This window comes from Ursus maritimus, unplaced genomic scaffold, assembly GCF_017311325.1.
Source record: "Ursus maritimus isolate PB19 unplaced genomic scaffold, ASM1731132v1 scaffold_15, whole genome shotgun sequence".
NCBI classification, from domain to species: Eukaryota; Metazoa; Chordata; class Mammalia; order Carnivora; family Ursidae; genus Ursus; species Ursus maritimus.
In genome coordinates, this window is record NW_024423897.1 from 7187533 (window position 1) to 7209232 (window position 21700).

At 51.7% G+C, this 21700-nt stretch overlaps 1 protein-coding gene across 1 annotated transcript in view; it reads left to right on the forward strand.

The window, feature by feature from the left end:
* The window catches only part of SLIT3 (slit guidance ligand 3), a 584433-nt gene that overhangs the window by 538084 nt on the left and 24649 nt on the right, over nt 1-21700 (forward strand). Inside the window, exons 23-27 of the mRNA XM_040630315.1 lie at nt 342-413; nt 8999-9070; nt 10769-10932; nt 13339-13463; nt 19531-19628. Coding sequence (XP_040486249.1) covers nt 342-413; nt 8999-9070; nt 10769-10932; nt 13339-13463; nt 19531-19628 — 531 coding nt within the window. The remainder of the gene's footprint in view (nt 1-341; nt 414-8998; nt 9071-10768; nt 10933-13338; nt 13464-19530; nt 19629-21700) is intronic.

Here is a 21700-nt window from a genome sequence, read left to right on the forward strand (position 1 = left end):
CCCTACACAATTATATTTTGCTCAGATCCATTTATTTCCCATTAGCTCGGCACCTTGCCAGCACTGACCATTTGACGATGAAGGGAGGTGACGGCAAAGCTGGTTAGGCGGCCAGCCTGCTGTGGAACACAAGAGGAAGCTGGGGAGACAAAGCCAGTGAACTTTCTGGAGTGGTGGAAGGTGTTTCTCTTCCCTTTATTATCGGGATGTTTTTGGTCAATATCTTAAAATTAAGAAGATGAAGAAGCCATTTGCTTTGCCTGGTCCGCAGAGTGGCCAGTGCAGCCGTAAGTAGCTGGGAATAGCAATGGCCAAGAGCGCGCATGCGTCCTCTTCCGCAGGATCCTGAGTTACAACCGGCTCCGGTGCATCCCCGTCCACGCCTTCGACGGCCTGCGGTCTCTCCGAGTGCTGTGAGTACCCCGGAGCCCCGACTGCCGCTCGTGCTCCATCGGGCACAGTGGGCAGTACCGAGCGCGCCCGCTCGCCCCACCGCCTCCCCGGCCGGCACTGCTCCAGGCCCAGTGGCGCGGGGGCGGGGTGGGGGCCGAGCCAGCCCGCTGGCCCTGGTGGACCTGGAGCAGATCGCAAAGCGCCCTGCGTTTCCGCTCTTTGTGCCCAGTGAGATCACTCGCGCCTCCCTGGTGAGGCTTAGCCCGTGCAGTTGTGTTCTGCACCCGAGGAGAGCCCCGTGCGCGGCTTGTGGCCGCTGTGTCGAGGGTACAGCGCTGTTGGTCCCTCTGGCTTTAGAGGGACAGTGTGAACACTGTGAACCTCTGCGAGGAAACCAAATGTGTGTATCAGAGGTCACAGGCTAGAAGCCCGGAGACCTGGTTCGGCTCACAGACAGCTATGCCTTAGCCATGGTAGAGTCAGCTCACAGAGTATCTTTTCAAAATAACAAAGTTTTAATAAGTTGCTAACAGTTCGACATCAGAAGCCTTCTCCTACAAATCCTAATTTCTAATCTCTCTTGGAAAATGGACAGATGTGGCCATTCCAGGGCTCCCATCTACATTCTTACAAGGCTGAGCAGCCCTGCCCCTTTAGACAGGGTTCTGGCGTCTGCAGCCTCCACACCTGCCCGCACTCCCCCCCGACGCTGCCCTTCTCACCATATGACACCCGCCTCGCCCTGTCCTACACAGGGTAGAGGGCAGCCCACTGAGGCAGGGAGCTCCCAGCAAAGACCAGATGGCCACGGAGCCTACCTGCTTTGCAAGCGTGGCTCTGCCCCTCCCTAGCTGTGTGTCTTCTGTGAAATCCAGGTGGTAATTACCTCACAGGGTTTTATGACGATTAATGCGATTCTGTATCTACAGCATTTAGCACAGCTCGGGCCCAGGGTAAACGCTTCATAAATGCTCACTTGTTACTACGGGTATCTGTTATTATCTTACAAAAGCAGGAATGGTACCTCACTGTACCACCCCCACCCCTGGGCCCTGTTGTCACCTGATCTTTGGGCCTTGTCATTGTACATATTTGTTGGCAAAGGAGAATCCTTTGAATAATAGTCCCATGAGGACAGAAATGCCACTTTCCATGGCCATTGCCTTATATAACCCTTTGCGATAGTGCTTTGAGATTGAGGGGATTATGCCCGTTTTAAAGATGGGAAAACTGAGGTCCAGGTTGTAACTGGCCCCAAAGCCAGCAGTCAGGAGGCTGCACCATCCAGCCTCCTGACTCAGAGCCCTGGGACCCTTCTCAGGACCCAGTAGCAATCAGCAAACAACGCCCGATGAGCCCATCCATTCCAGAGCCTCCAGGCTGATGTGATTTATTGAAGCCCACAAAACACTGGTGTCAGCGACAACTCCCGCCACGTGTCATCTGCGCTGTTATTAAAAATCAATTCTCTCGGGGCAAAGAAGTGCCCGCGCTGACAGTGTGCAATCTGTTACTGTCACTTATTTATTATCCACCTTCTCTGGGGAGTTCGAGAATGGAAACATCAGCAGAACCATTTCCCTGTTTCCAGTTGAACACACCGGGAGATGCGCTCATGTCATTGGCCAGGGCCAGGGCTAGGGCTGGACCTGCTGCTCCCTCCCACTTCCCACTGTCCCCCCTCGATCCCAGCATATTGTCTCCCATCCTGGTCTTCCAGTTCTCCGCATGGGTTTGCTGCCAGGGGCTGGGGCCTGCCAATTCTCATGGGACCTGTGTGCCTACATTTATAATTCGAGTGGTTCTGGTGGGGCAACCCAGCACGGGAAAGGGAGGGAGACGAGAATGCTTGCCTGTCCATTTGTCTGGTCTCCCACAGTGGCAGTGGGAACATCACTGGGGTTTCCTGCTCCCTAAGCACCTCGTCTGTCCCACTCCAGACTGCTCTCATTCGTTCATTGGGCGCACATAGCAACATAGCACATGCTTCTGCTTGCTTCTTGAATTAAGGATTAGTAGGCTTATGGCATCATCATTTTAGAGTCATGGGATCTCATAGATAATAAGTGGTCTTAGAGGCCCTCGTTGCAACTGTCTACCTCAGTGGGGAGCAACCATTTTCTGCATAAAGGCCAATTCAGGAAAAATAAAAATGTTTATGGACGATGTTTCTTTTATGATATTTGTATCCTTTTCGCCAGTAATTGCACAGCTAGGAATTTATGCTAAAGAATAATCCAATATGAGGGAAAGGTTCTCTGCATTAAGATCTTGGTTGCTCTGTTATTTTTAACCTACATTTTAAATAGTACCTACAAGCACCACGGTGGGGAAATGTTTAAGGAAAAGCATAATGCAGGCGGTCAATGAAGGGCAGTTATTAAAAGAGGTTAAGACGAAAACAAGGTAGCAGTGCGGGGAAGTGTTCACCACATAGCCTTGTGTGGAAAAGTAAACCTAATTGGTGTGTATGTTACAATTATAACCTGCATACATTTACAACTATGAAGAAGGGCTATAGGGGAACCTAAACAAATGAAAAAAATCATTGATCGCTAACTGCTGATGTGAAGTTGTTCCTGTAATGAAAGCAGGGTTAAAGATGAACGAATATAATAGCATATTCACACTTTAGAGGGTGAGGGGAAGAGGCAGGCGTTTGTGAAAGCAGCAGCTGTAATATCTACAACTGCATTCGAGCATTTGTGTCTTCTCATTTCTCAACGGTTTCATTACGTTGATGAAAATTTCAGAAATGACCAGAGATCCAGGGCTGCTGGCTGTTTGGGGTGGGGGAGAGAAGGAACAGCAGGTTTAGCCAAAGACAAAGGCCAAAAAGTATTCTAGAAAGACCTGGCAATTTAAGAGTAAGTGTGTGTGTGTGTGTGTGTGTGTGCGCGTGCGTGCACGCACACTGGTGGGTGGATATGAATACATTTCTGAGACAGGAGAGTTGAAAACGTGCTTTTCCTAGTTCGCTCCTGATCTAAAAATAGCTAGAAGAGAACACGCTCCTGGACGTTCTAGTTCTTCTTCAGGGATCTGTACGTTCCCTGATCTTTGCCCCACACTGAGCTACATGCCTTGTGTGCATGTGTGTGTGTGGTCCCAACTGTCACTCCCCAGCCGCAAGAGGGCCACCTGGAATCAGTTAGCTCTGGGATGGCTGTTTCGTGTGTGCTCATCAGGGAGGGAGTGGGATTATCGTTCATCATCCTCAGTATTTTTAGCCCCTCGTCCCTGAAGGAAGGCAGTGCTTGCTATTTACGTACATGGGACTGTTCATCTCTGCTCTACCCATTGCATGGGTCCTCCCTACAGCGTCTCTGCAAAGGGCTCCATTGCCCTTTGCTTGATTACCTTTAGAGACCAGGAGCTTGCTCCCTTCTCAGATAGCCCCACTCCATTATATATATATATGTAATATTTATATAATATATAATAATTTATATAAAATAATATATTTACATAATATATGTAATATTTATATAATATTTATTTATAATAAATATTTGCTTATAATATTTATTATAAATATTTATTTATTTATACCGGGGGTAGGGGCAGAGGGAGAGATAGAATCTTAAGCAGACTCCATACCCAGCACAGAGCCTGACACCGGGCTTGATCTTGAGACCCTGAGATCATGACCTGAGCCAAAATCAGGAGTCAGATGCTTAACCAATTGTACCACTCAGGCACCCCACCCCCACTCCTTTTTTTTTTTTTTTAAGATTTTCTTTATTTATTTGAGAGAGAGAGTGAGAGAGCACAAGCCAGGGGAGAGGCAGAGGGAGAGGGAGAAGCATGCTCCCCAAAGAGCATGGAGCCCAACTCAGGGCTCGATCCCAGGACCCTGGGATCATGACCAGAGCCTAAGGCAGATGCTTAACTGACTGAGTCACCCAGGCGCCCCAGCCCCACTCCGTTTTTGACCGGCTGTTGAACATTAGACAATTCTGGTGAGTCAAAGGGTGATTTCTTATGACCTCCACACCCTGGTCCTGGTTTGGCCCTTTGGTGCTACCAAAAAATAAAATTAATTTTGAATTTTAGAAATGGGAATTGAGTCTCAGAAATTAGTCTAACCTGAGGCTCAGTGAGTTAAGTGTCCAACTTCAGCTCAGGTCATGATCTCAGCGTCCTAGGATTAAGCCTCACATCAGGCTCCCACTCAGCAGGGAGTGTAACAGGGAGTCTGCTAGTCCCTCTTGTCCCTCTGCCCCTCTTCCTGCTCATTCTCTCTCTCTCCCTCAAATAAATAAAATCTTTTTTAAAAAATAAATGATCCTACCCAAACCTCTCGTTTATAAGGAGACAGATTCAGTAAGGCTTAGTGACTTGCCCACATTCTCTTCTTCCTCTTTTCCTAAATGCCTACTATGAGTTAAATGCTCTGCTAAGCACCAGAGAGGAGAATAATGAAACACAGTTCCTGTCCTCAGCTGAGGGTCTAGAAGGGAAACAGACAAGTAGACAAGCTTCTGCTCCACACAGTGGCACCTGGGAGAGAGCCACAGGAATACACGGCACCCAGTTTTGGCAATACATTGAAAAGGCTTTCTGGGAGGAAAATAATCACTGCTGACAGTTATCAAACCTTGTCTGGGTACTACACACTGGGCTACAGGCTTTAGTTAATTATCACCTCCACTTTTCATATCAACCCTCTGTAGAATGTACCACTACTATCCCCATCCCCCAGACCAGGGAACAGAGGCTCAGCCACGTTGAGTCACTTTGCCAAAGTGACAAAACCAGTAGAGAATACAGTTGGGATTTGAACCCAAGACCATTTGCTCTCTGAATCACTACTCCCAAGGCTGAGTCTGAGAAGCCAGTGGGAGTTACCTATGTGTGAGGAGAGTAGAGAATATTCTAGGCAGGGAGAATATAAATTCCCTAGACAGAGCCCCTGAAGGAAGGGCATGTGCATGGGGACCCCCAAGGAGCGACAGGAGCAGTGCTGTAGACTAATCAGAGAGCAGCAGCAGAAGTGGGGTGGGAAGCTGGCTCCTGGCTCCCAGCGCAGTGCTCTTTCCACCACATTCAATCCTTTCCAGCCAGAAGTTCTCTCTTTTCCTTGCCGCCCATTTCAGACTTTCCTTGAGAATTGGAGGGACATGGCCCAGAGAGTCCTCTAATGAGAACTAAAGACTGTGGTGGGAAGACACACGGGCCGGAAGGTGACGGGCCCAGGGTCACTCTGCTGAGACCCAGTGTGTCTCTTCTCCCGTCTGGGAATCTGTCAGAGGACTCACTACTGTCTTTGCAATGTAAGGCTGCAGAGCTTCAGGCTTCCACTGTGTGGGGGAACGTAGGACTGGCCCCCAAACACATGCTGGAGCCTGGAGGGGCAAGGAGTCATGACGATGCTGGCCGTAATCGCAGCTCACATGAGCAAGTCCGCATCCCGGGCAGGCCCTGCACTCAGTCCTGCGCCGTCTGAACCACTTGCATTGTATCTTTTAATCTTTGCAACTAGCTTAGGAAACAGTGTGTTAGATCCCTTCCTGACTAAAGGAGGAGAAAATCCGTTCAAACCACCCTAAGCAGGAAGAGAATTTATCAATGCAGGTAACTGAGAGAGTCCGTAGTAGATGCTACATTTAGGGCCGATGCAGGTGCTCCGAGGGCACTATCAGAAATGTGCTGCTTTCTGCTCCTCAGCCTGAAACTGTTTCTGTCCTAATAGCTCCAGAAAAAGCCCCAGAAGCATCTGGCATTGGTCCACTTAGGTCACATACTCAGCCTCAAACCACTCTCAGTGACTCTGGGCTGACGCTGACCTGGGCCATAGTTCTGCCCTTGAGGCCAAACCAGTTGGACTGAGAGGTGGGGAAGTGTGACTCCCCCATGGAAAATGGAGGAACTGTTTCTGAAAAGAGTTGATGCCAATCACCCCCCACCCCTAAAAAGATAGCTACTGCAAGTGGATCCTAAGAACGCCTCCATTTTAGAGATAAGAAAACTAAAGCACAGAAAGACTAAGTCTGTTGAATCAGATAATCACACAGCCAGCGACGATCAGAACAGAGACTCACACCCAGGCAGCCTGATCCAGACCTGAACCCCCAGGTCACCTGCGAGTGACCTAGCCTGCTCAGAAGAGAATCCGCGCACCCACCGCAATCCACATCGGGGATGACGGTCGTGCCTGCCATCTGTCGCACAAACCGTGAGCACCTGTACCGTGTGCACACACCGTGGAGCACCTGGGGGTCCGGAGCCCCGAGGCTCAGGCAACCCAGAGCTGACGTGAGGTTGTTCTGCTTTCGTGTTACTCCTAGTGGTGCCCTCATCCACGCCCCAAAATGCCCAAGTTTACTTTAACACCTAGGAGTCAGCAGGGGAAAAGGAGTCCCGGGCACTTGAAGATGAGTCATTCCAAGTTCAGAGTTGCAGCCCCCAGGAGGTGTCAGGGAAAGGGGAGGAAAGCAGGGGTTGGAGGGGGGCGGGCAGGTGGATCGTGCTTCCTGGAAGGGAAATTTGTCCCACTTCCCTGGCAACCCTGAGGATGGTGGCTGGACAGGCAAGAGTCTGTCTTTGGGGGCCAAACCGGGAGCGAGAACCTGCAGTGTAGGCAGATTTCTTCAGCGCTGTCCCAGTAAATTACAGCCCCGTTACTCTGCAGTTTATGGAGATCGCAGCGGCTCAACTCATAATAAATGGGAGCATGACTTGCAGGAGTCACAGCGCCAAAGCTGCCTTTGGGTCATTTGGTGTTTTTAAATTAGGGCTTCGTGCCTCTCCAGGGGCCCAGGCCTCATTCGGAAATGATTAACAACGGGGCTGGGTGCATTTGCCAAACAGCAAGCAGCCATGAAGTCATCCAGGCTAATAGCAGGCAGGAGCCGGTGTGATTCAGAAATAACCACATGCATTCGAGACTAAATGATACTGATAAATGTTAGGAAGTGCTTCTAGTCCCTTCTTATCTGGGGAGGTGAGAAGCTACCGCCAACACTCTTTGGAGGACTGGTTCCCTTCTTCCTGCTATCCTGGGGAGAAGGAAGGGGAAGGAGCTCAAGCTGATGAGGGTAACAATCTAGGGCAGCTAAATGTGGTTCGGGGGACCGAAAGCATGAGCATCGCCTGGGAGCTGGTTAGAAATGCAGCCTCTCGGCCCCCCCAATCCCCTGCCCAAGACCCACAGAATCGGAGCCCGAGAATGGGTCTCAGAAATCTGCCAGTGCGTTACCTCCAGCACTCAGTCTGTTGGAGAGCCTCTGCTCTGCATTAAATGTAATTAAGCTCCTGTCTGTATTTCAGCTCAAAACTCAGGCAGGCTAACACCAGCTAAAAGGAAAACAAAAGGGCAGATTCATTAGTTATTATCCTGTTTACACTTCCCAGTCAACTCTCCTCGCCCCTTGGTTTTACTAAGGCTCCTTCACAGCCCAGGGGACGGTGTGCAGTAGTCACAAGAGGAGCCTGTGAGTGTCTGTGAATTTCACCCACTGTGCCTTTCACCGGCCAGTCCCAAACTGAGTCATTGGTGTGGGGACTTTTTGTATGCGATTGATGATTAGTCCTTCAAAGGAGGGTATAATCCATGAATTGTGAGATTACTAGTGTTGTTACTGGAGCACTGGAGCAATGTTCATTTGGTTTTTCTCGTGGACCTATTCTGCAGGCATTTATTAAAAGTGCGGTGTATGCCAGCACTCGGCAAGTGAGACTAGCTCCCAGCTCCTGTAGCACAGGGTGCAGAGAGGTATGATTAATACCAAGCAGGTCGCCTGGCCCATTGGACATGCTGTCAGAAAATGCCCTTGGAGGCACACAGGCACCAGATACATATACGTCAGGGCTGACACCAAACCCTTCCCCATGCATGAGTGTCCGGCTCCACGGAATCTCTCCAGGACCTGAGCACCCCCCTCCCTCTATCACCTGAGCTGGGATTCATAACATTTCTCAATCTCCCCAAAATCTGTCTAGGTGACTATGAAGAGAACTAATTTATTGATCTGTACCAGCCATTCTTCAAGACCCTTTCACAAATATGAATCATGTTTGGTCATTTAGCACATAGAAAATGCTAGACTTTATATGGATTAATACACCCACAACCACCTTCTGTGACAAATCTGTTTACTTTCATTCCCGTTTTCCAATAGGAAACGGAGGCACAGAGAGGTAAATAACTTTGGCCAGAGTCACACAGCTGGTAAGTGGCAGAGTCAGGATTTGAAGGCAAGCAGTCTGGCTCTAAAACTCAGTCTTGGCCACAGTTCTTCACAGTATGTCTCCAGTGCCTCCTTAGGTAGACATCTCTCTCCCCATGTTTCAGGTGCAAAAACCGAGGCTCAGAAGAGTAAAGTTAACGTACCCAGTGCTCCACAGCTAAAAGCGACTGGTTTCTCATTCCATCCTGGGCCTGTCAGATTCAAACCTCCATCCTCTTCTTTCCCAAACACTCTACCCCCAACGTCCACACTGCAGAGCTGGGCATGGAAACAGGCACACACCTGCCGCAGAGGGGGAGGCACCTCCCGCTGAGCACAACCGAGGGGCGTCGGGGCCAGCCTGGGACCCCAAGGGCATGCTGAGCTCAGAACCGTAACGGGGGCTTAACGTCTGACCTGTGCTTCCGCTTCAGGACCCTCCACGGCAACGATGTTTCCAGCATTCCCGAAGGCTCCTTCAGTGACCTGACGTCTCTTTCCCATCTGTAAGTAGCCACACTTCTCCTTGGTGTGGATCCAGTCCAGGCGGAGCACCACGATCGTACCAGGGAGCACGCCGTCCCTGTTCCCATTCCAGTACATGTTCTTTCCGTACGCACAGAGCATGTCCTAGGAAAACGTACCCACACGACGCACCTCGTGTGTCCTCAGAGGTGTCATCAGTCATGTAAACAATGTAAATGTTTAATAAGAACTAACATAAAACTCTTACTGTGTGATAAGCACTTTCGATGAATTACCTCATTTACTTCTTACAGCAATAAAGCATTTTTTTCCCCTTATTATACACAGTGAAGCTTAAATTGAGAAGAACTAAAGACGTTGTCCAAGGGCTGCACAGCGAGTAAGCAGCAGAGCCCTGGTTCAAATCCAGGTTCACCTGGACTCGCACATACTTGCTACCACTCCGCGTGAGGTGCTCCCTCCCCATTTTACGCAGGGGAGACCGAGGTCTGTACATATGAGCTGTTACATACCTCCACCAGTGCCCATTGTTGAGTCTGTATACCAACTCTGCATATTTAATTATTTTCATATCGCATGTGTATGCTGCGATACTGATACATTATGTATGCACCTTATAAAACAGTCAAGAAATAAAAATGCTAAAGGATATGATTTCTTAAATAAGCAACAGTTCTTATACTTCTGTGTGGACAGCCCAGTGCAGAAGTCTGCACCTAGCCCATGCCGTCGCCCGCTCCTGTGCATTTTTAAGCTGACTGGTGTAGTCAGCTTCTACCCCCTTAGGTCCTGTGGTTGGTCTAAGAATGAGACGGACATAAGACAGAGCAACAGCAGAAAAGCATACAAATGTATTTGGTATTTTTATGTGTACATGGGAGTCTTCAAATGGAAAATGAAGACCCAAAGAAGCCATCGGGCCCAAAAGCTTACCTACGTTTGTTTTTATACAAAGAATGATAAATTGTGGGGATGGGACAAGACAAAGGGCCTTGGGCTGGGGCAGTCCGTTGTGGGGAGTGGCTAGGAAATACGTGGAGGGACTGTTGGAAGATCAGGGTTATTTGAGCAGGTTTGTTTGTACGGGTCCATCTTGGCATTGACTCCCAGTCTCTAGTGATAAGAATATTCTCTTTTTGGTGCAGAGATGGCATCTTTCTCAAGGGAAACTTTATGACTTGCTTTGAGGTAGAAAGAGGGAGCTCAGAGAGCCCCTCCTGCATCTGCCATTTCTCAAGTACCTTTAGCTCAAAATCGTCAATATGCCAAAGCAGCATATCGAGGGGCGGCACGTTCTGAGTCCTTTCCGTGGTCTGAAGCTTCTCCCTAGGTTGCTGTGTATCAGAACCTTCTCTGCAGAGCACATCCTTCAGTGGACCCTCCAGTAGGGCAAGGGTCCTTCAGTGGACCCTCCAATGGCAAAGTTTCAGAAGCATCCTGGAAGGGCTAGGATTGGGGTTGAGTTGAGAGGATTGAATCTTAGCATGGTAGCTGAGAGCAAAACCTCAGAGGTAGGAGGGCCTCAGGCGGGGTGGAAACATCTGGAGGGATTGGAAGTGCTATCTGGAGTCACTGACCTTGCCCCAGTGAAAACTGCTTCTCCACTGGTCCTCATGTCAGACCCCCCTAATCTAGCCAGCGTCTGAAGATTCTGTCTTTCCATGGAGCCTATGGGCCAAGCTGAGCAGCGGGCCCTGACTTCCTACTCTGCCCCCTAGGGCGCTGGGGACCAATCCGCTCCACTGTGACTGCGGTCTGCGCTGGCTGTCAGAGTGGGTGAAGGCGGGGTACAAGGAGCCTGGCATCGCCCGTTGCAGTAGTCCCGAGTCCATGGCCGACAGACTCCTGCTCACCACCCCCACCCACCGATTCCAGTGCAAAGGTACCTGCCGACTGTCCCCTGCCCCTCCAGGGGTCTGCTCTCTGTCTCCAGCGGCCCGTCAGAGCTGGGCATCTCAACAGAGTGACTTCTGCAGCCATGGCGCCGTCTCTTCCATGGGCCACACAGAGAGACTCAGATGCTTTGTCATCGCTCCTCCCAGTCCCTATGCTCGTTCTCTACGTGTTCCTCCCCGACTTCTTTCTCTACGTAGTTTTGCATAGAGAAAAATCTTTAGCCTGCGTTTCTTTACCCAACATTCTTAAGGCATAAGCATCTTCCCATTTTTACTACAGCAAGCTTTTGGTACATGAGATTTTAATCGACTCCATCATTATGATAACAAACTGCTACCGAGTTCTTATGTGCTGGGCATGATGTTAAGCACTTTTTTTTGTGTTATTTCATTTAATTCTCACTTTCCAAGTATTAATTTATTTAATTCCCCTACACTCTCTGTAGACTTAAGTATTGCCCTTATTTTTAAAAATGAGAAAGCTGAGGTTTACCAAGATTAAGTGACTTCTCAAGACTTCTCTTAGGAGGCTTCCAGGTCTTAATATTCTGCCATAACTTCTTTAACCAGTTCCTGGTTCTGAACTGTTAGTATTTACTGGGTGTTTCCAATTGTTTTCTTACCACTGGTGCATATAGGTCTTTCTCTATTTGAAATTATATCCTTAGGGGCGCCTGGGTGGCTCAGTGGGTTCAGGCACCTGGGCTCGGCTCAGGGTTGTGAGATCGAGCCCCGAAATGGGGCTCCGCACTCAGCACAGAGTCTGATTGGGATTCTTTCTCTCTCCCTTTGCCCCTCCCCCCACTCGCTCGCTCTCTCCAGTTCTCTCTCTCTTCCCCCCTCCCTCTAAAAACATAAATAAATAAAATTATATCCTTAGAGAAGATTCAGAGAACAGAAACTACGGAGCCAAAGTATATGATCATCTTTGAGGTCTTCACACATCTTGCCAACTGGTTTCTAAAAAGGGTTATAAGCCATTTTAGGCCCCAGATAGCATCACTTGAGTGCATTTTTCACCAGACTCTTGCATTATTTTATCTCATTTCATCTCATTGCTAATTAGAGAGGTTTGAAAAAATTTTATCTCCTATTTTGTCTTTCTTTGATTATTGGGAAAACTAAATTTTTTTTCAAAAATTTACTTTCCATTTGTATTATATAGTTGTCTGTTGATGTCCTTTGCTCATGTCTTAGAGCCTTGAATTTGATTTACATATATTTTGATTACCCTATAAACTGCATGTGTCTCACAGTTTTGCTCAAAGCAGGAAAACATTCCCTTGGTTTTAAGCTAATTTTTCATTTTCCTCCTCCTGCTTCCAAAACATCTGACTTGATTGATGCTAAAGAGGCCCAGCTCGCTCTAAACCAGCGGTTCTCAATCTTAGCCGCACATTCTGGAATCACTTGAGCAGCTTTCTACTGGTGCCTGGGCCCCACACTCCAGGTTTTAAATTAAATCGGTGTGGGGTCCAGCCTGGGAGTGCTGGGGATATTTAAAAGCATCTTGGCTGGTTCTCCTGTAAGGTGACCAGTTCGTCCCAGTTTGGCTGGGACTGTCCTGGTTTTTGCACTGCAAGTTCTGCATCCTGGGAATCCCCGCAGTCTGTAGCAAACCAGGACAGATAGTGTCCCTTGTCCAATGTGAAGCTGGGGGTTGACCCAGCTAGCCAAGACTCTCCATGGGGCCATTCTTTCTGTTTCCCCTAACGTCAAATGGTCAGACTCTCCCTGGGGTCAATCTTAACCCAATCTCCAAAGCTCGGTGCAGGGACCATGACGGCCACCCCTCCAGCCCTTACAGCTGAAGAGAACAGGACACAGAACTGTCATAGAGGCAGCGTGTGCCCGAGCACAGTTTGCCATCCATCATTGACCTCATTGCTGTGTGTTTTGGCATCACTTCTTCCTTCCTCTTGCCAATTCAAGGGTTCCACAAGGAGGACTTCCTTTGGCCCAGGCACCATGCCCTCCTTCGCCTAGCATGAACTATTCCATGGGGAGGAGTGTTTGGGGGCAGAGGAATGGGAGGTCCAAATGGAGCCTGGGCCCAGAGCTCCCAGAACATAAAAAGATACACAAGGGGTTTCTAATTATGGTACATTGTTTGTAGATTAGCTCCAAAATCGGATCAGGCTAATTATAGTAATTGATTTGACTGCAGAAGTGCTTCTGAATGATGTCCCACTGTGATTTTTTCCTCACTGGACAACGGCTGCATTAATGGGTCTCTAGCTAGACTGGATGGTACTGGCTGGGGAGGGCCAATTGCCCTCTGTGTGTAGAGATGGGGAGGAGCTGGCAGCTGGCTGAGGATAGGGCCAGAGAGGAGGGGACGGGAGGGAGGGGTGACCGTGACCTGCTACCAACATCCTGGTTTTGCTGTCCAGGGCCAGTGGACATCAACATTGTGGCCAAGTGCAATGGCTGCGTCTCCAGCCCGTGCAAGAACAACGGGACGTGCAGCCAGGATCCCGTGGAGCTGTACCGCTGCACCTGCCCCTATGGCTACAAGGTAAGACAGGGAGCCTCGCCCCCACCCTCCATGGCCCAAGGAGGGGCCCTGTGCCCTGCTGACCCTCCCTTCTCCCAGGGCGGCCTGGAGAACTCCATTTTGCAGGTCACTCCAGAGTGGTATTTGCCAGTAAACCTCCTATTCTGCTGCCCAGTCGTGTTATGCTCTGGCAAAACACAGAGAACCCCTACAGTCTTGACCGTGACACTCAGAGATAAGGAGGAAATGTAGTATTTGCATGTTCCTTGCTAAACCTGGGGAAGTTAAGTCTCAGAGTTCAGATGCTTGCAAGCAGAGGCGTCTGTGGAACTCACTATCCTGGCTTCCCTCCAAGGGGATTTCCAGACCCGCCCCTCCACCTCCCCAACTCCCCCTCGGGATGGCCAGTGCTGGAAGCGCTGGCTCCGGCTCCAGTTCCAGAAGGATACAGGGATGGCAGATTGAAAGGCCTGGGGGCTCCCAAGCCAACACACTGTTGACAGGCTCGGGTCAGCCCATAAGGGGATGGAGATCCCAGTTCTCCTGAGTGCCCTTCCCAGAAATCCAGGCTAATTCCAGAACAATTTTTCCTCCTTTCTTCTCATCCACCAGCATCTAGAACATGTGATTCTGCCTCCCTACTAACATCTGTAGAGTATGGACTACATGGCCAGCAGTGGGCTTGGCATTTTATCCTCCTTTGCTTTCTAAACACGCCCTGTGAGGAAGGCTCATCACTTGCCATCTATAGATGTGGAAACTGCCTCGGACTGGTGAAAGCGCTTGACTCAGTGTCCCAAAGCTCGTAAGCAGTAGGGTTGGGATAGGACCTAGCGCTGTAAGATTCCAAAATCCCCGCTTTTTCCCCTGGATAACTGAGCTCTGCCTCACTGGGGTCAGTAAAGCTGTGGCTGAACCCTCCTCCCCAGAACCTCCCTCCCCAGGTGGGACCAACTTCCCACCTCCCCAGGGCACCCGTCCAAAGGGAGCAGGCAAACCAGGAGTTCCAAGACCACCCCAGCCCATGCCTAGCATGCGGCAGAGTGGGAGGGAGCTGGCATCGCCAGGTCTCCTGTCCCCAGGGGCGTTTGTATGTGTAGGGACCAGCTTGAGGGGCAGACTGACCCTGGGGAGCAGGGCTCCCTGGTGGCTTTTCCGCGCCCGCTGTGCCTCCGGCAGACAGTGTCAGAGCGCCACCTGTAGGCCTGGCACAGGAGAGCCAGAGGACTCCCTTTGCAGCCAGCCAGCCAGCCCTGACGCAAGCAACTGCCCCAGACCCACAGGTCCTCTGGGTGCACACGCACAGACATTGCAGGCAAAGTAGAGAAATGAAGACGACATAGTCGGGCCTAGGTCCTCACACCCTCTCGTGTTAATTCAGTGGAGACAACAGGCTGTGGAATTACGCCGAGGGCAAGTGTGGACTCGAGCTTTGCTGTGTGGTGATGGCCGGTGGTCTCACCTCAGCCTTCCACCCACAAGCCAGGCTCCATCCCCCAGGTGTGCTATGAGACAGGTACGACAGGTGTCACAGGTACGACAACAGGGGCAGTGCCCCTAGGAGAGTCGTTCAGTAGGCACCCGGGAAGCCGGCTCGTTGCTGCTCGTTACTTCACCCTTACTTGCTGGTCTCACCGGGGTTCTCAGCCCGTGACACCGAATTGTCAGAGACCATCCGTTGCTCTCCTAGAAAGGCGACATGTACATGTGCGCCATCCCCGGTTCCATACCCGTGTAGTTACCTTTTTATGCACTGACCGTGTGCCCGGCACTCGGCTGGACGTTTGCCTTTACTCCCTCCTCTAAGTTTTATAATCGCCTTTGACGGGCGGTATCATCCCCCTCTGAAAGATGAGGAAACCACTTCGCATGCTGAGTCTCGCTCCCTTCTCTGTCAGATCAGCCTGAGTCTGAAAGTACCGGAGCTGGGTTTGAGGCCCCCGGCTGCTTCCTGCCACATTTCCTGCTACACTTGTGAAGCTGGCCTGGCCATCAGTGTCCGAGCAAAGAGTGCACCACCGTGCTCTTATGGGAGAATTCCACTTGTTTGGACTCTGCTCATAAGATTCTGAATGTCTTGTGGAAGAATTTGAGCAGAGATTTTGACCTTTAGGAAGCTGCTGGGCTCATACAGGCTGGGGTACATGGAGGAGGAGGATGGGGTGGGACGGTACGTGATGGTGATGATGGTGATGACTATGACAACAAGAATATGAGCAGCCAGCATTTATTGAGTGCCTACTGCATACCGACAGCATACTAAACAAGGTGCATCCATTATCTTGCATACCCCTTTAAGCAGGTCCTAAAATGACCCTCATTTTCCAGTGTAGGAAACTGGGATAGTCGGTGAGACAGTTGGGATTCAGAGCTCAGAACCAACTCGTTCAGAACCCATGCTTTTGACCATTGCATTCATGGCCCACTGGCAAGCACCATGAGTCCCTGGCCATTTGGGACCTGTCGGAGTCTCCAGAACAGGAAAGAGCAGGGTGTGCTGGTGGAAGGAACAGGACCCCCAGAGCTTGTCCCTACCTGACGGTGTGACCTAAAACAGCTTCTACTCTCCTCCTCACCTCAGGTTCCTCGACCTCAAAATGCAGCAGGTTGAACCAAAGCTGCCCCTTAACCATGGGTTGCATCCCACCCCCGGCCCTGTGCTTGTTCCCCCTGCTTTCCCTTCTTCTGGGGTCGGAGCCCACCCAAGCAGAGTGATTAAGGTCATGGTTCTGGGTGAGTGGCTAAGTTGACAACAATCAGCAGACACCCACAAAACCATGCTCAGTGTTCTCACATTTATCTAGTTATTTCCCGTTATCTCAATTTTTCCACTGACTATGTGAGTGACCTTGGGAAGCCGCACTATTACCCAAAAAAGCATGGCCCCCACTGCGTGATGTTTAACAACAGCTACTGATCTTCTAGAATGCCAGGCCTTCGTGAAGCAACTTAAGCACATCACCTGACTTCATGGCCTTTTGTCCTCTGAAATAGGTTCTGTTACCCTCTTTTGGTAGTTGTAGAAACTGAGCTCCAGAAGGATCAGATAACTTACGCAAGCTCGCTCGCCTGGGAAGCACGTGAGCTAAACCCAGAGCCCACCTCTCCCTCGCAGGAGAGTCTATCCGCTCAGCACTCCATGAGTAACTGGTCCCCACCGAGCCTCACGTCCCCCCGACCTGCTCTTGGGAGACACACACTCACTGGAGAGCTCCTGCGAGGACTCACAGGGTCCTGTACGCACTTGCCTGCCTCAGAGCCAGGATTCAGTAGACACTTCACAGAACTATTTTACAGCTATTCCAACCCTGGGGGAAATAGGATGTGTGTTTGGGCTCATTTTGTCTCAGCCGTTTAGCCATGTGCCTCGTTCAGTGTCCCCAACACAGCGCTCCTCACACTGTCATGTGCACGGGAAGCCGCTGGAGAGCTTATTAAATGCAGGTTCTGACCCATTAGATCTGGCCCAAGTTTCTGTGTTTTTAACAAGATCTCAGGGAATGCCGGTGCTACTAGCCCAAGGACCATACTTTGAGTAGCAGGGTCCTGGAGCAGCCCTCCTGGCCCATCTCAGAAAGAGGTTCCCAATGGGGACAGCTGCTCCCAGACTCCTTCAAAAGAAGCCAGAAGCCCCAGCCATGGTGTCTGTCCTCTCTCTCTCTCTCTCCCTCTCTCACACACACACACAGAGGTGAGAGACCAAGGAGCATCATAAATCTAGTAGATTCGAGCAAAGTGAGGCTGAAGAGAGTTGAATTGAGCTAATTAGCCAGGCATTGACAACGGTGATTACTTCTCAAGGACACGGAAGTGACAGAAATCCCCACCTCCAGGCCCAATTAGCACATCGTCAAGAGCTGGGGTCTGCCTCCTGGATTTCTGAGCTCAGCGTAAGGAACTAGAGGAGACATCACCAACCCCACATCGCCCCCACCCCACCCCCAAGGGGAGATCCCACCTGGAGTCCCTGATACTTGAGAGTTCCCCAGAGCAGAGAGCGTAGCCCAGGCAGGGGCTGGGAAGGCCCCCGCCTTGACCTGATCAAGGTTCTCTTGTCCGGCTCTTCACGGCTCATCCGTCTAGCGCACACTCACACACATACACACACTCTCACTCCTGAACAACTCAGTACCGACCAAAGCCTGAAAGAGTCTTTGGCTCACCCCCTCCAGCCCTGCCTCAGACCCCTGACGTCATCCCCATCTGAAGAGCTCCTTACGGTGCTACCGTTACATGCCAGGTGCTTTTACACATGTGATTTTAATCATTCATTCCGTAGGGGAGGTGTTATTGTCCCCATTTTACAGATAACGAAAACAAGGCTTAGGGAGAACCAGCAATCCCCTCGAGGCACACGGCAGGCAGAGCGGAGTGTGCGCCCGGACGGGCTAAGTCTGGAGCCGGGCTCTGCGAGGGCAGGGTGCGCGGCCCAGCAGAGCGGTCCCCGGCGCCGGCTTTGGCCTGCATGTGTCTGGCGTCAGCTGCTGCCTCTTCCGCTTACTGCTGTGCAGTCTTGGACATATTAGCCCGCTTTCCAAGTCTGCCTTCGCCATCTGAAAATGGCAGTAATAACAATCATACCAATCTCACAGGGTTGTTGTGAACATTATATGTGATCGTGAATATAAAACCCTTAGTGTGAGGCCTGGAATGGAAAATGTGCTCAGTAAATTGAGAATGAGGATTGCAGTTTCCATCGCACACAATGGCTCTCTGAAAGCGATCCTGTGTTGCTCTGGTTTAGGATAAGCCCAGATCCCACCCCAAACTGCATTCTCCTTCTCCCCCTCGAGAAACCCCCGACCAGCCCTTAGGGGTGAGAGCCGTGAGGGCCAGACATACGTGGCCGTGCCTCCCGGCTGCCGGAGACGGCGCCGTGGCTTCAGGGTTTGAGGCAGAAGGAGGGTCGTAGGCCCATTCAGCAGTGACCTCGGAGCCAGGGAGCCCGGCCCCGCTCCGTCCCGGGCGCTGGCAGCAGCAGAGGCGGGAGAGGATTTGCTCAGGCAGATGGCAAGCAGGTGGTGTGGCGGTAGGAGGGCTCCCGCGATCACCCCCGCCTGGCCCAGTGCCCACACCCAGCCCACAGCCCAGAAACGAATGCAGCGGGTGCCTTCCCGACCCCGCAGGTCCTCCGAGGGCCTGCTGGTCAGGACTGAGATGCAGCGCCCGGGCGCCAGTCCCAGAGGAGAAGCCACAGCCCGACGGCCAAGCACCGGGCCGCTCCCTAGGACGCGGGGTCTTAACGGCCACGGTCTCTGCCTTGGCCTCCCTCCGCAATGCCCTCACCCTCACTGGCCTTCTGCCTGATGTGCCCCTCCCCACCCGCCGCACAGCTGGCTCCGCCGCAGCTCAAAGGCCCCCTTCCAAGGGGCCTGCTCCAGAGGGACGCCACCCCACCCACAGCTGTCTGTCGCAGAGGTGCTCCGTCTGGCCTGGCATTAGAGTCAGAACTTTAAATAGCAACGCCCGGGCCCACTTCCAGACTGATCAAAGATGGATCTCTGGGGGGCTGTCACTTTATGGGGGCAAGGTCTGCTGGCCACACTTCAGCCCTAGTCTGTCCTACTCAAGTTGTGGATTACACGGAAGCCTCCGTACGGCTACGAATACGGTCATCAGCTAGCACGTATAGAGTGCCTACTGTGTGCTAGGTGTGTTACCGACCTCAGGTACTTCCTTATATGAAAGGCCGCGTTGAATTCTCACAACAGCTCCCTGAGGTCGGCTGGGAGTGGTTAAAGGCTTACACAAGGTCATGGTCAGGCAACCAGAAAGAGATGAAGCTGGACTGTGAAACCAGGTTTTCCTGTATTCCAAGCCCATGCTCTTGCCCTGCAGTTCGAAGTTTGGAGAAAAGGATGTGAATTCTGGGAAGCAGTGAAGCCGGGGTCCAATTCCTGAGTTCTCACTCCCTCCGAGGGACCCCTTTGGCTTCCTCGGAGCCACACAGCAGACTGGTCCCAGGGCCTGCTTGTGGCCATCTGCCCGGCCTCATCCCGGAGGATGCTGGGAGCTCCAAGGGGAGTCCTGGTCCAGGCAGCCATTGAGGCCTCCCTAACCCGGCGCTTCTCGCCCTTCTGCTCCTCAGGGCAAAGACTGCACCGTGCCCATCAACACCTGCATCCAGAACCCCTGTCAGCACGGAGGCACCTGCCACCTGAGCGAGAGCCACAAGGATGGGTTCAGGTAACCACTCACCGCGGGCCTTTCCTCCCTCCCTCAGAGGGCTTTCTGGGCAGACCCCTGGGGCAGTCTGAAGCAGCATAGCTGCTCCCTGCGGCCCTACTGTGTGCGCGCACTGTGCTGAGCCCATGATGCAGATGGTCGCAAGGGGGCTACTGTGATGCAAATAAGAAGGTCAGGGCACGGACCGGAGCGGCCCTTGGCCCGCGGTAACATGGTTAGTAAGCGTTGGCACAGGGAATCCAGGGAGTCTGTCTCCAGAGCCAGGAGGACACCAAGGGAGGCGACAGCTGCTGGCAGAAGTCAGAGCAGGATGGCATGATGACTCAGCCAAAAGCGGGGTAATCCCACCGTCCTCTGTGTGATAAAACCCAGTAATAGCAGGTGACATAGGCTATGTGTTCACTGTCTGCCAGGCACGCGCTAGTCGTGTAGTATCTCACTTAAACCCTCACAGTGACGCTACCTTTTACAGGTGGGCACTAGCCCCATTTAACAGATGAGGAAACTGAGGCGCAGAGCTGGATTTGCTCTAGGCCACATATCCTGACACTCATTCCTGGGTCTTCCCACCCGACCTCTTTCCTGGCAAAAGCAGACTGGTGGGAAGTGCTTCCTTTAGCACCCCTGGTGAGTGAGCGGGTCAGGCAGGAGAGGAAGCGGTGTCCAGTGCCAGGCTGTGCGTGGATGTGTTAGAGCTCAGATTGCAAACCAGTATGGAAGGCACTCTGGCCAGGGGCTGCTGTGCGGTCTGCGAAAGAAATCAGGCTCTGGGCTCCCAGTTCTCCTCCCCAGGGAACCCAGCCTGCCCCTGTGTCCACCTGCCAAGCCAGCCCCATCAAACTCTGGCTCTTAAAAAGTGAAATTCAAGGCAAGGTTTGTTTTCCTGCCTGAAGTCGGCCAAACCACCCACTCCGACCTTCTCACTGGGAGCAGGGGCGAGGAGAAACCACACAGAAATCTCACGGAGGTGGCCATGTGGCCCCAGCCAGGAAACATACCTCCAGGGTAAGAGCCCGGCTCTGCCCACCCAGCCAAGGAATGGAGGTCTGCAAGAGGGAAGAGTGCCCCCTGCAGGCAACTGTCTGTCCCCTCTCTTGTTGCCTCTGCATTGCCCACCCCCCAGCGTTCTGAGGGTCTGTCTCCGACTCTGGAGCTGCAGGTGAGCAGAAGGATCCTGTTTCCACCCTCAGTTGCTGAGGGGATTCAAATAAACTGGAAATATTCTTAGAATTTCATTTTCAAGGAAAAGGGCCCAGACCTACGGGATTAGGGAAATGGGGTGGAGGATTAAGGCAACAAGGCCCACATACTGGGGATAGCACAGTCTGTGTGGACCTCCCAAGGAGCAGCGACACTCTCCCTCACTAGGCGAGCACCTGATAGGTTGGCACAGTGAGGGACACCTGTCAGGGAAGGTCTGCTCCCTTTTTCCGTCCTGTGTCCGTTTGCTAGGGCTGCCGTAACGAAGTGCCACACAGGGGTAGCCTGGAACAAGAGGAAGGTATTCTCTCACATTTCTAGAAGCCAGAAGTTCAAACTCGAGGTGTCAGCAGGGCCATGCTTGCCCTGAAGCCTATAGGGGAAGGGCAAGGATCCTTCCTTGGCCCGTCCTAGCTTCTAGTGGTGGTGGCCATTTTGGGCCTTGGCTTGCAGCTGCTTCACTGTGGTCTCTGTCTTCATCATCACATGGCATTCACCCTGTGTCTCTGTCTCCACGTGGCCATGTTCTTACAAGGACGACAGTCATGTTGGACCAGGGGCCCACCCTCCCCCAGGTAACTGCATTTTAAGTTATATCTGCAATGACCCTATTTCCAAATAAGGTCACGTTCTGAGGTGCTGGGGGTTAAGCTATCTTTTTGAGGGGATGCAGTTCAACCCATAACACCTCTTGCGTGTCAGAATTCTAGAAGTATCACCCGCCTCTTCATCAGATGCTTCTCCCATCTTGATGCATTATCTGCTCACAGAAAGAGCAAAGGCTGGGGGCAGGAGACCATGACAGGAGATCTGACCTGTCCGACGTCCCACAGCTAACTGGGTGCTCTTGGAGTCTCCTTGACAACCCCCTG